Source organism: Squalius cephalus (genome assembly GCF_949319135.1).
Source record: "Squalius cephalus genome assembly, chromosome: 21".
NCBI classification, from domain to species: Eukaryota; Metazoa; Chordata; class Actinopteri; order Cypriniformes; family Leuciscidae; genus Squalius; species Squalius cephalus.
Window position 1 is genome coordinate 15,161,789 of NC_137142.1, and position 16,017 is coordinate 15,177,805.

At 35.9% G+C, this 16,017-nt stretch overlaps 2 protein-coding genes across 3 annotated transcripts in view; one reads left to right on the forward strand and one right to left on the reverse strand.

Moving 5' to 3' along the window:
* Window positions 1-4,525: 4,525 nt before the first annotated feature.
* gphb5 (glycoprotein hormone subunit beta 5) lies at window positions 4,526-7,378 on the reverse strand. The gene is made up of 4 exons (XM_079856239.1): window positions 7,321-7,378; window positions 7,152-7,223; window positions 5,932-6,130; window positions 4,526-4,769 (listed from the first exon to the last, which is right to left on the reverse strand). Exons 2-4 carry the CDS (start codon window positions 7,178-7,180, stop codon window positions 4,578-4,580), a joined length of 420 nt encoding a protein of 139 aa, XP_079712365.1. The 5' UTR covers window positions 7,181-7,223; window positions 7,321-7,378; the 3' UTR covers window positions 4,526-4,577.
* Window positions 7,379-9,051: 1,673 nt separating this feature from the next.
* syne2b (spectrin repeat containing, nuclear envelope 2b) overlaps window positions 9,052-16,017 on the forward strand; it is a 122,506-nt gene continuing 115,540 nt past the window's right edge. The window contains exons 1-2 of one of the 2 annotated variants that reach the window (XM_079856233.1): window positions 9,052-9,246; window positions 11,488-11,625. In XM_079856233.1, coding sequence (XP_079712359.1) covers window positions 11,538-11,625 — 88 coding nt within the window. In that variant the 5' untranslated portion in view covers window positions 9,052-9,246; window positions 11,488-11,537. Of the gene's footprint in view, window positions 9,247-11,487; window positions 11,626-14,795; window positions 14,838-14,994; window positions 15,082-16,017 lie in introns of those variants that run through there. The other variant, XM_079856232.1, reaches the window with a different exon arrangement.

The window sequence follows — 16,017 nt, forward strand, 5'->3', positions numbered from 1 at the left end:
ACAGTAACCTTGGAAACGGTGGTCCCAGCTCTTTTCAGGTCATTGACCAGCTCCTCCCGTGTAGTTCTGGGCTGATTTCTCACCTTTCTTAGGATCATTGAGACCCCACGAGGTGAGATCTTGCATGGAGCCCCAGTCCGAGGGAGATTGGCAGTCATGTTTAGCTTCTTCCATTTTCTAATGATTGCTCCAACAGTGGACCTTTTTTCACCAAGTTGCTTGGCAATTTCCCCGTAGCCCTTTCCAGCCTTGTGGAGGTGTACAATTTTGTCTCTAGTGTCTTTGGACAGCTCTTTGGTCTTGGCCATGTTAGTAGTTGGAATTTTACTGATTGTATGGGGTGGACAGGTGTCTTTATGCAGCTAACGACCTCAAACAGGTGCATCTAATTTAGGATAATTAATGGAGTGGAGGTGGACATTTTAAAGGCAGACTAACAGGTCTTTGAGGGTCAGAATTCTAGCTGATAGACAGGTGTTCAAATACTTATTTGCAGCTGTATCATACAAATAAATAGTTAAAAAATCATATATTGTGATTTCTGGACTTTTTTTTTTAGATTATGTCTCTCACAGTGGACATGCACCTACGATGACAATTTCAGACCCCTCCATGATTTCCAAGTGAGAGAACTTGCAAAATAGCAGGGTGTTCAAATACTTATTTTCCTCACTGTATCTCTTACTCTCTTTCTTTTTGCTGAGCTGGCTAAAGATCTAGAATAGGTTTGATTTTGCCATAGCAAAAAAACAACAAGTGCTTTTATGTGAAAAAATGTGCTTTTATATTCTCTCACACACAAACACATAAATGTTGTTTCACGTATTCATGTCCATTTCAGGAGTAATGTGTGTTTGTGAATGTAAAATCAAAGGGTTGGTGCTGTATTGAATATAACATGAGGCCTGCCCTCTGTGTACTAATGGGTCCTGACTTTAGCTGGTCTTAAGGTCTCAATGAGCTTAACCTCAATTGAGGTCATTAGACAACATTTAATTGGGAAAAGACCCATGGGTCAAGAGTTTTATTTGCATGGTTCTGTTGGCCTCTGCCTGAAAGTACAGTTACATCATTCTGCTGCTCAATCTTTCTGCACTGAGAGCCATTCTAAAATAGCTTGCAATTAAGATAAATGGGAATTTTCAGATTCTTATTGATCAGATTGTCCAGATATCAGATAATTCTCTGTAGCAAGCTTCACACAAGCTAAAATTACAAGATTCCATGGCCTTAACTCTCTTTTGAAAGAGAGTACTGAAACTGCCGGATGAAGGGATAGTTCACCCAAAAATTAAAATTCTGTCTCACCTATAAGTTGTTCCAAACCTGTATGAACTTGAGGCTGAGTAAATTATGACAGAAATTTCATTTTTGGGTGAACTATCACTTTAAGATGCTTCCCAGAGCGCATCAAATATAGGAAAGTGATGATAAAATTGCAACCATTTCATCTGATCCTGGTTATATAGTTTTATAGAAGTTCAGAATTGTGTGGACTAAATCTAATTAGAAATTAATTATGAAGATATCTCACTGTCAAGTGTTTTTTTTTTCAACGTAAAATTTATTTGAATGTAAGCTTGTTTCCGTCACTGAAAAAAAAAAGAAAATAAATTGGTAATTGCGACTTTTTTTCTCATAACTGCAAGATATAATAAAGTCATAAAGTCATCAATAAAGTTAAAAAAAAAAGTCAGAATTGTAAGGCAAAGTCTCAATTATCTTTTACATTTTTTTTAATGTAAAAAAAAGCTTCCATAGATTAGTGATCTTATAGTGCAGATATAATTACTAGTATATAAAAAGACTAAAAATGAACGTAAATGAACATAAAGGTGAGAGAGTGAGTTGTTGTGTAAGAACACTGAACAGTGTCTCCTATATTTTTCTCTTGCTTATATTTAGAACCTCATTCGGTTGGATCTGTACCTGTCAGCTCAAACGCCTCGAGTCGTTTGAAAGAGACTGTCATGTCCATGAGTTGGGCCAGATTTAGAGTTTGTTTGTTTGACAGTTAATTGAATGGAAGTGATTTGACAGAAGGGTAATTTTGGTAATTAATCTGGGACAAAGGCAGCTTTGGGGGAGGTTTGACATTTCTGGGAATGCTGGTGACTTACATACATGCCAACATTACCGTAGCAACAAAATCACTGGGAACACCGTTGATCAAAAGCCAGGATGGATTATGGTCCTACCAGGCCCCGGGGCACCCGTCTCTTTGGAGGCCCCCTCTTGTACCCCCACACACGGTTTTTTGCCAGGGACTTAAAAAAGGGAAAAATGGTATATTGTAATTCCAAGTTAAAATAACTGAAAAGATTTTATATTTCCTGACCCAAAGTTAAGAATTAGCTTTTAGCCTCTCTTATTTTACAAAATGCTAAAAATTGAATTGTAGTAGTCTGCATTTTTGTCTCACTACATTTACCTGAACATTTACCCTAATGTGATACTTTATATGGAAATACACTTCCATTCAAGTCTCTTATGCTCACCAAGCCTGCATTTATTTGATCAAAAATACAGTAAAAATAGCAACTTTGTGAAATATATGTATGAAATATATGAATTTTCAGCACTATTACTCAAGTCTTTGGTGTCACATGATCATTCAGAAGTCATTCTAATGTGCTGATTTGATGCACAAGATACTTTTCTCATTATTATCAATGTTGAAAGCAATTTTGCTGGTTAGTAGTCTGCAATATCTTGAGAAATGAAGCATCAAATTGCATTTGATGTGAAATTGCATTTATCCTTCATCCTTCCCTCGCACTTTGTATCTTTCCCTCGCGGGTCAAAATGACCCGAAGCCCTAAAATTATTTAGGATTTTTTTTATTTTATTTTTTTTATTTAACTTTAAATTACTAGATTTGATCAATAAAAAAATAAATAAATAGTCATGTAAGCACATTCCTCACATTGTTTCAACTTAAATTCAAAATAGCATAACCCTTTTAATTCATCTCAAAATATCTTGCATTGGGTGTCTTTGCCAACCTCTATTGAAAAAAAAAAATATATAACATAGTAATATTTCATGACTCTTGTCACTAGATGGCCTTATAGCTATATATAGTCTATATGGAGCAAATGAGCTGTTCCGCTGGGTCCTAAAGTCAGTTTTTCTTTAGTATGCAGATACACATGTAGACATTATAAATACATTTTTGGTAAAGTTTTAGCATTTTCTATGTGTAGGCCAACTGAAGCATTCCCCGCATTCCATTTATAGGGGGTCAAATTGACCCACGAGTGAAGGATTTGTCACGTTTTAAAATTTCAACCACAAAACTCCTTGAATCCATAAAAAAAAAAAAAAAAAAAAAAAAAAAATTGTGGAAAAAAAATATTCTCGGTTCAAGTGCGCCGAAAGTCCTAGGGTCTTGGACCCCTCTGATGAACATTTATTTCTTTAACGGGTTTCAGGTGAAAATGACCCGAGGGAAGGATTAGGGTTAATTTATTACATTTTTTTTAACTTTATTTTAGATTGATTGATTGATCAGAAGCTGACCAGAACTGTCAATTTAAGTATTTTTTTTGTATTAATGAAATAGCATTTTTGTCCCGCTCTTGTGAAGGAACCACCACATTTACCCTATCAAAATCAATTAAACTAATCTGCACACATTTGTAATTGTGGATCTTAATGAAACTATATTAAACTGTTGGCCCTAAATGTAATTTCCAGTACAAAACTGCAGAATTTGACCTCTGAGGCGTTACACACCAATGGAAAAGGTAATAATAATAATCATAAGCGTCTGCTGCTCAATACGATGCCAGAATAGGAGAGGAAAATGTTTTCTCATCATTTTCACATTAGTGAGGTTTTAAATAATTTATCTGGCTGGGACTGCTGGGACATGTGAACTCACAGTAACACAGCTTTCTGAGATATTAGTCTTCAGTGCTGCAGGATGCTGATGATGAGAAAATGATTTATTCTCATTCTCATATGTTTTCATATGTGTGTGATCAGCACACAAAACAGCGTAGATGCTTAGATGCAGGAATGGATTAAGTATATGAACAAAGTAAATACACAAACAGTTCACCTGGTTGGCCTGAGAAGGAAGAGCCAGAGCAGGTGGTACTGTATATATAATACAGTATATGACTGTGAAGGACTGTCAGAGATGAATCAGTGAGATGAGAGCAGCATTGAACAGGTGGTTGGACCCCCTAATGATACATCCACGAGATCCACAAGACTTTCTTTAGCACTCACACACACATATGGATGTGTCATAGTCACAAGACTTTTGCATCTACCGTTTGGAACAAACATAATAACAAATCTCCTGGAAAAATACATAATGAAACTTATAATGTAACGTGATTTAATGGCTTATGTCCTGCCGCTACAAGATCCTTGTTTTTCAGTTTATGACAGAAGATCGCGGGTGTGGTGTTTGCAGTTTTATTTTATTAATATAATTTTGATCTTTTCAGAAAGAGGAGGAGGGGGAAAAAAACATACAGGGACCATTTAAAGGTAAAAATTTTATTCCTGCAGTGCACATGGAGTTTGGTGTTTTAACCATAATGGCTGGTTTCTCCTGCATATCAGACAGAGGTGATGCATTCAGTGGTGCTGGTGAGACACACCGAACAGTCACACCGCAGGGCCACTGGATAGGTGTAGGACGGGTCCACGTCTGCTGAGCAGTTGGGCAGCTGCACCGTCTCTAATCGGGTCTCGTTATAGGTGCACACGCGCTGATGCGACTCGATGAAGGGCGGGTCCAGGACAGGCTTCTGCAGTGATTGACAGGTGATGTCAGACTGATGGCATAATGAGGACTTTTCATTTGTGCACTTTTTTTTAGATGGACTGTACACTTAAAAGCATCTTTATACTTTAATATTTAACAGTACGCTAATCTTTAAATTTTAAATAATGTCCCAAATGTCTGTTCCAATTCAAACGCCATTAACTGAAATAGAAATTTGACCCTGAAGGCACTTTTTCTTTTCTTTAAAAGTGAAACTGTGCAGTCCTGATCTCATCCTTAAAACTGGAGAGCTCTAATGTTTTCAGGTTGATTCAGCTATATAAAATTATATTTTTGAGTTCAAAGTAGTTGATTTTGACCAGTGTATGTTGCTGTACTCATAGACAATAAATTGTCTGTGAGATGACAGTAGATTACAATAATTATAGACAATAAATTGTCTATGAGTACAGCAGTAATAATACTAGTAATATTTATACATAATACCTACAATTATGGTACTACCTAAAACATAGTATTATTTAACATTATTCTTTATAACATTTATTATTATAAACATTATAAACACCACAAAAAAATACATTAAAAACAACAGTAAAAAATAATGCCAGGCCTGACTGAGCAAATATTGCTGCCATTTTCCTCAATTTCTTGTTGTTATTTTTCCCCCCTTTAATTTCCAGCAATCCGCCCAAGAGGTTCCCGACCTCTCTCTTAAGAGCACTAAAGGAAAAGCGTTTCAGTTTTTTTTTTTTTTTTTCAGATTATTTGGGTCAACGTGAGTTCTGGTCTCAAAAAGTGCCTTCAACCGCTCTGTGTATACAAATTAAACACAATTACAAACAATAAATAATGCAAATGCAAACTCTAATATAACTAATATAAAATAATCTTTCTAATATATAATCAATTGTTTTCAAACCCTGTTGGCTGCTTCAATCTGTATTAAAAGCAAAATCACCTAATCTATAATTTTTTGCCACTGAGTAATATATCTGGGGTTTTAATTTGATTAATTTGATCCATTTTAAAACCCTGTTAAGTCATTTCAATGCATTACAATCCTTCTTATAAAGTATTTTCTCCTTGACAGTTTTATATCATCTTAAGTATTCATCACATTGCAGGTGTGTGTGGCAAGAGCTCTTCTCTCTGGCTTTAGTAAATGCTGTTCATAGTCTTACTTCCCAGGTCTCACAGCGTCCCCAGCAGGCGTCAGTGGAGATGTGCAGCCCACCGCATCCCGGCTTACGGGCCAGAAAGGTAAATTCTCGAACTGCGCAGCCGATGAAACGCTTCAGGTTGAGCACAGAAGCCTCAGTATGAGCTCCACAGCACAGCCAGACAGCCAGTGTCACACAGCACAGGGTCACGGGAGACAATCTATCACACACATGCATAACATAAGAGTCCATGTGTCTCATGATTCAGTGTTAAATATTCTGTTGGTGCTCTTCCTAAAAAACATCAAGTAATTACTCTTGATTAACGTAACATGCAGTTTATAATTAGAGCTATTAATTATTTGAGTTGTAATGATCCATGAAAGCAGAACCGTTTTTCTTTTATTTATATGAAGGTCACATTACACATTACATTCAGCATTTACACTGTCATTCAAATGTTCATTTAAAGAAATGAATACTTTGATTGATTAGTAAAGACATAATGTTATAATGTTAAAGATTTCTATTTCAAACGATTGTTATTTTGAGCTTTCTATTCATTAAAGAATCCTGAAAGAAATAGAATACTATATCATGACTACTGAATACTATATCATGGTTCCACAAAAATATTAAGCAGAACAACTGTTATCAACATTGATAATAGTAATAAATGTTTCTTAAACACCAAATCATCATATTAGAATGATTTCTGAAGGATCATGTGACACTGAAGACTGGAGTAAAGGTGCTGAAAATTCAGCATAAAAATTTGAGATTACATTTAAAAATAGGAAAGTTGTTTTAATTGGTAATATTTCACAATATTACTGTATTTTTTATTCAATAAATAACATTAAAAAAAATCTGTGCACTATAAAAAGTGATCAGTTGACAACTTAAAAAAGTGAGGAAACCCGTTAACGCCTTAAAATTATTAATAAACTTCATGCGTAATTGAAAAAATGAAGTTATGTGAACTTGACAATTCCACATAACTTAATCTTTTCAATTACGCATGAAGTTTATTTACTTAATAATTTTAAGGCAATGGGTTTCCTCCCTTTTTTTTAGTTGTCAACTGATCACTTTTTACAGTGTGGTGTATTACTATTTTACCCTTGAAAATCAGTCATAAAAATATTACATTTTTAAAAAATATGATAAGATAAATCAAAATAATGTTTCCAAACCTCTATAAAAATAATAATAAATAAAGTGCTTTGTAAGTTTCTCACCCCTGTGCTCCAGACCTCAGAGGAGTCATTGTGTTTCCAGTGATTGTGGATCTCAGTGGATAAAACAGGTGCCTAAATCACAGTAATTAATCAAATAAAAGTATTTCTAAAACATAAACCTCACTTATCTTACTTCTATTTGTCTTAGTTTCAGCAAGGTCAAAGATACCTGGACAGCAGATGCAGCACAGCAGAACTCTCCAGAAATCTCACTTGCACTTGTAGCCTTGAAGAACCTCTGACGCTGATCTTGCACAAATCTGTAATTTATTAGAAACGGCAATGCCAACCCCACCTAAAACACACGGGGCTGTCTCTGTAGCGCCAACTGCACCCAGCAGTAATAAAGAGATGTCACATAAGACCAAAGACAAACAGGGAAGGAGCCGATGTGTCCATGTTTGTGGAAATTGATCCAACCCCTCAGGCTCTGAAATCTCTGCACGTCTTACTTGCTAGTACTCAGGTACATCAGCCGTACATCCATTAACTTAATGAAGAGGAAAGAACCTCTTTTTGTTCCGACTCATTCACATGGAAGAGAATGGGAAGCACCTTCATCCTCTAATCCATGTATTCATCTATTCATCCATCCATCTTGTGGGCTGTGGTTAGTCCTGGCTCCAGAAAGAATAGGAAGGTGTCAGGACAGGTTAAATGAGACGTCAGGCTGCAAACACTCTGAGTTTAGTCAGATACTTACCATGGCAACATGTGGCAAAATCAAAGAAGCAGTTTTCTCAGACTGAGGGGCGAGGATGACAGTTGCGCTGACTTAATTCAGTTCTTTATTACATTTCTACGTAATTGGAGTATAAATTAAATGACATTGAAAATGTTTGGATGACAAACAGACGTATTAGACATAACTATTTGCTGCCAAATCAAACAGAAGTCTGAATAGAAGACGATAACATTAGGATTGATCTGACTGGGGCCACTATTATAGGGAAAATTTGATTAATAAAAAAGTATAGAATATCTATCTATCTATCTATCTATCTATCTATCTATCTATCTATCTATCTATCTATCTATCTATCTATCTATCTATCTATCTATCTATCTATCTATCTATCTATCTATCTATCTTAGTTGCTGCCTTAAATTTAAGTTCAATCAACTTGGTTGTTTAAGTAATTTAAACTTAAATTACATTAAACTGACTCAAAAAATGAGTTGAACTTGAATCTCTTAGACTATAACTTAAAGTTGAAAACTGCTCGACTTATTTTGATGAGTTAAAGCAATGTAAAACATGTTGTCTTAACGTATTGAAAAGTAGGCTACAAAGTACCTAGTATAGAGTAAACACGTTGTCTTCAAGTAACGAAAATGACGCCACAGTGACGTCTAGTGGTCAATTTGGGAAGTTTCTGGTGAACTTCAGAGACTCAATATGAGCTAATCACTTGAACCGTGTGATCATGCTGTCTCCCAACATTTCCTTTAGTTCTGCATCAGTTTCTTCTACATAGTGTTATTGCTATTAATTATTGCAATGTGTGACCTATAGTGCTCCTGAAGCTGATGTCAATGGAAAGAGCACGACGTAAGCCTACTTTTATAGTGTCTATTTAGCAACTGGTGAAAAATACGCGCTGTGACTAACTTTGAGCCATGTACTGTAGCCTATTACATAATTTCTCAATAGGCTACTGAAACTTTAAAGCCCATTTGAAACCTATAGCCTACTTGTAGCCTATGAAACTTGCTGTAACTTTACTAAGGCCACTAAGTAATGTTAACCATTAATTTGGTGGGTGACCTGCACAAATGCTCTATTAATTCGCACCGTGGGATATTGATCTGCACAGAGGGTGTGTGCTCCTGCTATGCTCCTCTGTGTCTATTCGCTGCCCTGAGTGGTGGTTATAATTAGAGACCCCCGCGCGCGCGTACGGTTTCACTCACACACACACTCGAATCACACCGCGAACGGGAGGGAGTCTATAACTTCACTCTTCGCTACACGCAGTAATATGAACTCCCTAACGATTTATATTTGTCGTTATTGTAGTTGACGACGGAAAACATTCAACACTGGATGTGTAAGTGGACATTTGAAGAGAGTTTTTCATACTTTGCCAAACATGTGAGTAGAACCCGAGTTCAACAGACCCATATTGACAGCTCTAAGGTCATTGAATAACGCATAACATAATTGTAATCACACCATATTTATTTTAATACAGCATATTAACTAGGCCTATCTTTTGTTGTTGTTATTTGTTTTGTTCTTAATTTCAAACGTTTTGTTAAAAAAAATTGCTGTAAAAATTCTGTAAAAAATAAATAATATAGGTAGGCCTATGCCACTTTTATAATAGCCTTATAGTAATAATAATAGGCCTAGCTGTATAAGTAGCTAGTTTTAGTTTAAAAGATTAATTTCGGGACTCAAATGACGAAATGAAGTCATGCAGTAGAATTGAATTTGTGTTAGTTGATATTGATTGTGCTCTTTGTAAAAGCGACGTGCCCGCGCGAGCGCTATTTTGGTGCCCGTGGAGCGCGCCCCGCCCCTCTCGCGCTCAAGGCATTCTGTGTGTCAGAGGTCACGCTGGTTATTCTGGACCGTGTGCGGAACGGAACGTTTCTGTCATTGTCATGTCATTTTTATATGCCATTGACTTGTTCAACGTTTTGTGTAGGCCTACAGATGTGAAGATGCAAACCAGCTTGGAGGAAAGCTTTGTTAGCCTACGTAAAGTCACTTACAGCTTCTGTGGATGAGCACTGTTTTTTGGTAATGATTTCTCTCATAGATAGATAAAAAAAAAAGATAAAACATGTTTTAGAATGGTTTCAAGGAGTAGTTTACACAAATCGGCTGTAGCAGTTCTATCACTATTTGGAAAAGAGCTTCATTTAGCTACTATTTTAACAAAATTATAGTGTAAACAATGATAGATGTTTACATTCTGGGTGAATTATCCCTTTAAACAAAGACAGTTATCACAATGTTTTGTTCAAAGGCAGTGACATATGTTTCCATAGAAGATTTGCCTGGGGTAATGTTGTGTACGTGTGAAATGCTTCAGATGCTGTGGTGGTCAGTCCGTGTGGATGAAGTTTCCATATAACTTCCATGTCATATTTAGTGTGATTTGACTGTGATCCCATCACACTATAATGTTTGATCTTTGGGAATGTGTCCAGTTCGTGTTAATGCATGCTGTGTTTTCATTCCACATCATTAAGCCTGTATGTGCAGAATGTCTCTCTCTCTCTCTCTCTCTCTCTCTCTCTCTCTCTCTCTCTCTGTGTGTGTTCCTGGGATTCCATCTTGGGATAGCACACCCCTCTGTACCAGAGTCACGTTGTGCTGCAAGGGCATGCAATGACATTTTACCATGACTTTGTTTATTTAAGAAAGTCGTCTTTAAGACAATAGAAAAACAATGAATCTAAAATGTATAGTAATTCAATAATTCCCCACGCATTCTGAAAAAGTGGCAGTTTTGGATCCTTAGAAGGCACAACTGCTGACTTTTTTTTGTCTACCTGCAGGAATTTAAAGACATCATGAAAGGGAAGTTGTGATAATCTTTTCTTCATTATTGTGACATGAAACGGCTTCTTGAACAAGAAAAAAATGTAGGATGGGACTTGATTTTGTCCATCAGGAATTGATTGAATCGTTTGCTCTGCCCTCTCACCAGTAAATATGTCATCACAGAAGAGATGTTGCAAGAGGAAGGGGAAGTTATTTTGATTAAAGATTACAAGTGCACTTGAATAATAAAAAAATGATGTGCATAAATAATTTATAATAAATACTGCAATATTCCATAAAAATAGGAATGGTCCATTTTGATTTCATGGTGCCTTCAGCAGTATGCAGTACATTTCAGTATGTTCAATTTCCTCATCATATATGTCATAATATAATGGATAAAATAGGAACTCATTACTGTTTCTATGACCACTAATATGAAAAAACAGCCAAAGTTTTTCCTTGTTTCTAATCAAAATGGTTAAATATATTGAGAATATTGCTTTAAATTAGTACACCATTTATTGATTTTTTTTAAATTGACGTGTATAATTTTTGGCCGGAAGATACCAGCTCAAATAAGCCAGTATTATGGAATTGCCATTTTCATAATATTGTATAGGTTATTTATCAGCTAAATTGTCTGCTTGAATAGACCATATTTCTGTAAGTCTAGTGTATATTTTATAGAAATGCTTCCTTAAATTACAAAAAAAACCCTTCATAAAAGTTACAGCCAAAAAAAGAAATGCATTACAGAAATTTTAATACAACTCTGTGTCAAAGGAATGTTAAAATAAACCTGGACTGATATGACCTCATCTGTCCCCTCGACAGATGCTGCAGTCCCTCAGGCGGTTCTCAGCTGAACCGTGTCCGTGGGAACCATGACATCACAGAGGACATCTGAAGACCCGCCCGTTGAACGTGGCTCACTCCCACTAGACATCGATGATGTCCACATACTACTGCAAGGTCAGATGGAAGCTCTTGATTGAGCATAAAACTAAAATAAAACCTTCTCATTATCTGTTATAGGTCTGATATTATCACTATATCTATTGCAATGGACTTTGGAGGATGATATGAATTTATTCGTTCATTTAACAAACTTTTGGTCTCCTCAAAAGCAGATTAAACTGATTTATTGGTGATACTGAACAGTATGGGTTAAAATCGCTCTAGATCTCGCTCTCTCACACACACAACCCCAAACACGTTATGCTTTGAAAGGATGAAATGAATGACTTTATTAAGGCATAATTACAGCATGGTCACGTGTTTTGCAGATTGTTTGGGAACAGGCAGTTCTATTGCCCTGAGTCCTGAAGAGTTGCTCAAAAGTGTTTTTTTCTAGCATGCAAAGTGTTTTTTATCCACAGAAATCTCCTCTGTTGTTGTTTCCAGAGTAAGGTGATGATAAATGTGATTTCTTAATGAACATAATTTAGGCAAATATTAAGGGATGATTACTTCTAAAAAACCATAATTGCTCCTTGCTCGATTGTAGAGCTGAGCTTGCTCGATTGACTGCTTTACTTTAAGCAGTCAAAATCACTGTGAATTAAATGTTGACAATGTGTAAGTTTAGGGATATGAATACTGATATAAAAATGTTGGTCGATATGGATAACTCTTTATATTTGAAAGCCGATAACCAATATATAAACAAAATTATCTAAATCCAAATTTTTATATAACTTTTGGGAGCCTGATTACAAAAACAAAAGTCTCACAATTAAAAGCAACATCCCAAACATAATTATAATGTTCTCATTATAATTTTATGTAGCCTATATGACAGACTTATGCTGGACATGTTGCACTTCAATGTATTTTCCGTAGCAAGTGATTCCAATCATATTTTAAGCAATTCAAAGGCATCATGGCAAATATTGCCAACTGAAGTGTCTCAGCTGAAGGAAATAATTCATTATTTATCAGCTTTAAAGGTGACATTTTATGCCCCTTTTCACAAGATGTAATATAAATCTTTGGTGTCCCCAGAATGTGTCTGTGAATTTTCAGCTCAAAATACCACAGATCATTTATTATAGCTTGTCAAAGTTGCCCCTTTTTGGGTGTGAGCATAAACACGCATTTTTGTGTGTCCCTTTAAATTCAAATGAGCTGCTTTTCCCTGCCTCTGTTCAGAAGAGGGTCGATCCTTTACACAAGCTTCGGATACTCCGGCAATAACAAACGCACATTTCACACATCCAAAATCTCAGAAATAACCAACAGTCAGATTCAGGAAGAGGTTGCAACTTTTAGACTGCACCTGGACGTTTCTGAATGGTTAGTGGATACATATATGTAGTTGTTGTGGAGTTACATTGATTCATCTCATCGACTTGCATATACCGTCATGTTTAACTTTCACACAAGTTGACACAGTTCCCTGAGGGATTTATAAGACAGCTGTGACATTTGTTGTCTGTGCAGCAACGACAGAACAGTTTACATGCTTTCCTCAAACTTTTGCCATTGCGTTATAACTAGTTATACTTTTGAAAACCAAATGGCAGCGCTGTGGGTGGAAACGTGCAGATTAAGGGGCGGCAACATAATAATAAGATCCCCTTCCTACGTCAGAAGGGGAGTGAAATCTGATCTGCTTATTTTTTGACATGCTTGTAGAGAAAGGCTTACCAAAACAAAGTTACTGGGTTGTCACTTTTCATGTTTTCTGGGTTGGTAGATGCACTGGGGACACAATTATAGCACTTAAAAACGTGAAAAGTAACGTATATTGGCCAAATGTTCGTTTCGGGCAGATAATGATAACATTAAAGGAATAGTTCACTTAAAAATGAATATTCTGTTATCATATACTCACCTTCAAGTTGTTTCAAACCTTTGGTGGGACACAAAGGATTATTTTGAAGAATGTCAGTAACCAAACTGTTGATGGACCCCATTGACTTCCATAGTAGGAAAAAAAATACTATGGAAGTCAATGAGGTCCATCAACTGTTTGATCACTGACATTCTTCAAAATATCTTATATTGTGTTCAGCAGAAGAAAGAAATTCATACAGGTTTGAAACAACTTGAGGGTGAGTAAATGATGACAGATTTTTCATTCTGAAGTCAACTATTCCTTTAAAACAGGGTTCACCAATCTCGGTCCTGGAGGGCCGCTGTCCTGCAGAGTTTAGCTCCAACCCCAATTAAACACACCTGAACCAGCTGCTCAAGGTCTCACTAGGCATACTAGACACTTTCAAACAGGTGTGTTGGAGCTGTTTGTAGCTAAACTCTGCAGGACAGCGGCCCTCCAGGACCGAGATTGGTGAACCCTGCTTTAAAATGAACATATATCGTCTGATACCGAAATGGTTGCATCCATACACTGTAAAAAGTGATTTAACCGTTGCCTGAAAATTATCAAGTAAATAACTTCATTCGTAATTGAAAAAAATTAAGTTATGTGAACTTGACAATTCCACATAACTTCATTTTTTTCAATTACACATGAAGTTATTTACTTATAATAATAATTTTAAGGCAACGGGTTTCCTCACTTTTTTTAAGTTAAGTCAAATCACTTTTTACAGTGGTTTTATTGTGTTTCAGGCTACTTGATATGTTATTTTAAAATCATTAGGGAAAAATACCTTTATGACAAACTGCACAAAAATAAAAAGTTGTTCTTTTTTGCTAATACTTCTCTCTGTCAGAGCTCTGAAATGAACAAAAAGAGTCAGTTGAAAATGGCTGAAAACTTGATGGCTGGTGAAATTGTGAAACATATTTTGTTTTATGTCTAAAGAATCAGTCAATAATGAATGTCTTAACATGTTGATCACTGTTGGACCCTGAGGATAGAGTAGATCTGCATTAGAAGAAGCGTTAATCAGCGCCTGTGTGGACATGCTGTGTGCGTTTCTTTTTTTGACATAGGTAAAAGGTGGAGCCTTTTTTAAAACCTGCAGTACTGGCACTTGATCTTGAATTACTTAGCTAAAGGTTACCGGGCAAGTTGTGCCATGTGTTTACGGTAGTTTTCAGTTCTTCAGCTGATACATGCTTTCCAGATTTTCGGTGCAGGAGTTTTGTACTGATTTGCTGAACTGCAAGATGAGGCTGGTTTATAAAGCATTTACCATTGCACACTCCAACATGCAACAACTGATTATGATACAGGAAATTTTTGGATAGTAAATCTGATGACGTCAGAATGGGTGAGTTTGTAGTAGCTCTGAAACTAGTTGGACAACAGATACAGTAGTATGCAATAATCAAAATAACATTTTGTGCATTTTTAATTGCCATAATATTGTTCTATCATATGTATATCTGAACATCATGGTGCAACCACTGCTGATGTCTCCTTAAAAGACAACAAAAAGAAGTTGCCTCTCCCTCGTTTTGTCGGGGTTGGACACCCATCTGAAAGGTCTCATAGCAAGAAACATGGATCACAAGGTGAGGTGCTTATAATAAAAAGTATTGCATAAGCATAAAAGTATTGCACATTCTGCAGTGCAGTCTTACAGAAATTGGCAAAAGATTTGATTAACAAATCAAACATAATTTTAAATGATTTTAAATGTCATGTAAAGGTCTTTCGGGTTAATTAAGGAGCTTTTTAGGTGTGGTAGTGCATTTGATTTTATTTCACTATTATTATTATGAAACAGTCTGTAATTTGTTCATGGTATCTGTACCGCCTAAATGAAGTGTCAGTCAAAGGCATGTTATGGGGCTTTTCTTTTTTATCTGCTTGATCGTTTCATCATTGTTTCCCCTCCTTCTGTTGTTCTGCTCAAAGGGAGGTGTTGTATGTAACTATTTACGAACCACCCAAAACACATTAGAACACACAAGATGTGACCTTTGTTCAATGGAAACATTCCAGTCTGTCATTGTGTTTCTGTAGAGTTCATTTAAATGAAGTCACCAGTAATGGAGAGTGTTTGCTGAGAGAATTTTGTTGTCTTCAAATCTTTCTTTCTGAGGTGGATCAACACCTTGGTGAAAGATTCAACGAGTTTGTGTGTCCCTCTCTGCACTTGCCTCACTGTGTTTTAACTATATTTTTATGTGAGTGTTTTAAAGGAAAGTTAGCTCATATTCAGCTCATATTCATCTCTGCAAAACTAGAAAAACAATAAAAAAGTAAATAACTAAAAACTCTGCTACAAATCCCAGGAACCATACCTGATCTCCATGTTGTTTTCTCTTTTGCTTAATAACAACTTTTTTTTTAATCGCTACAGATGGATGTCATTAATAAATGTCATTAATTATATTTGACTGAAATTATGTATAAACATATTTTGTATATTATATTTTTTGTATTACTATAAGAAAACATTTTTGCACTACGGTTACCTGGACTATCCCAGACAGCAACACAGT

What these genes read in the sequence shown, in the direction of transcription:
- gphb5 (XM_079856239.1), bottom strand. Translation starts at nt 7,180, where the DNA reads ATGACTCCTCTGAGGTCTGGAGCACAGGG. An exon ending in CTGAGGTCTGGAGCACAGGG is followed by an intron (nt 6,131 to 7,151) that starts GTGAGAAACTTA and finishes TGTGTGTGATAG; the next exon opens with ATTGTCTCCCGTGACCCTGT. An exon ending in GACGCTGTGAGACCTGGGAA is followed by an intron (nt 4,770 to 5,931) that starts GTAAGACTATGA and finishes CAATCACTGCAG; the next exon opens with AAGCCTGTCCTGGACCCGCC.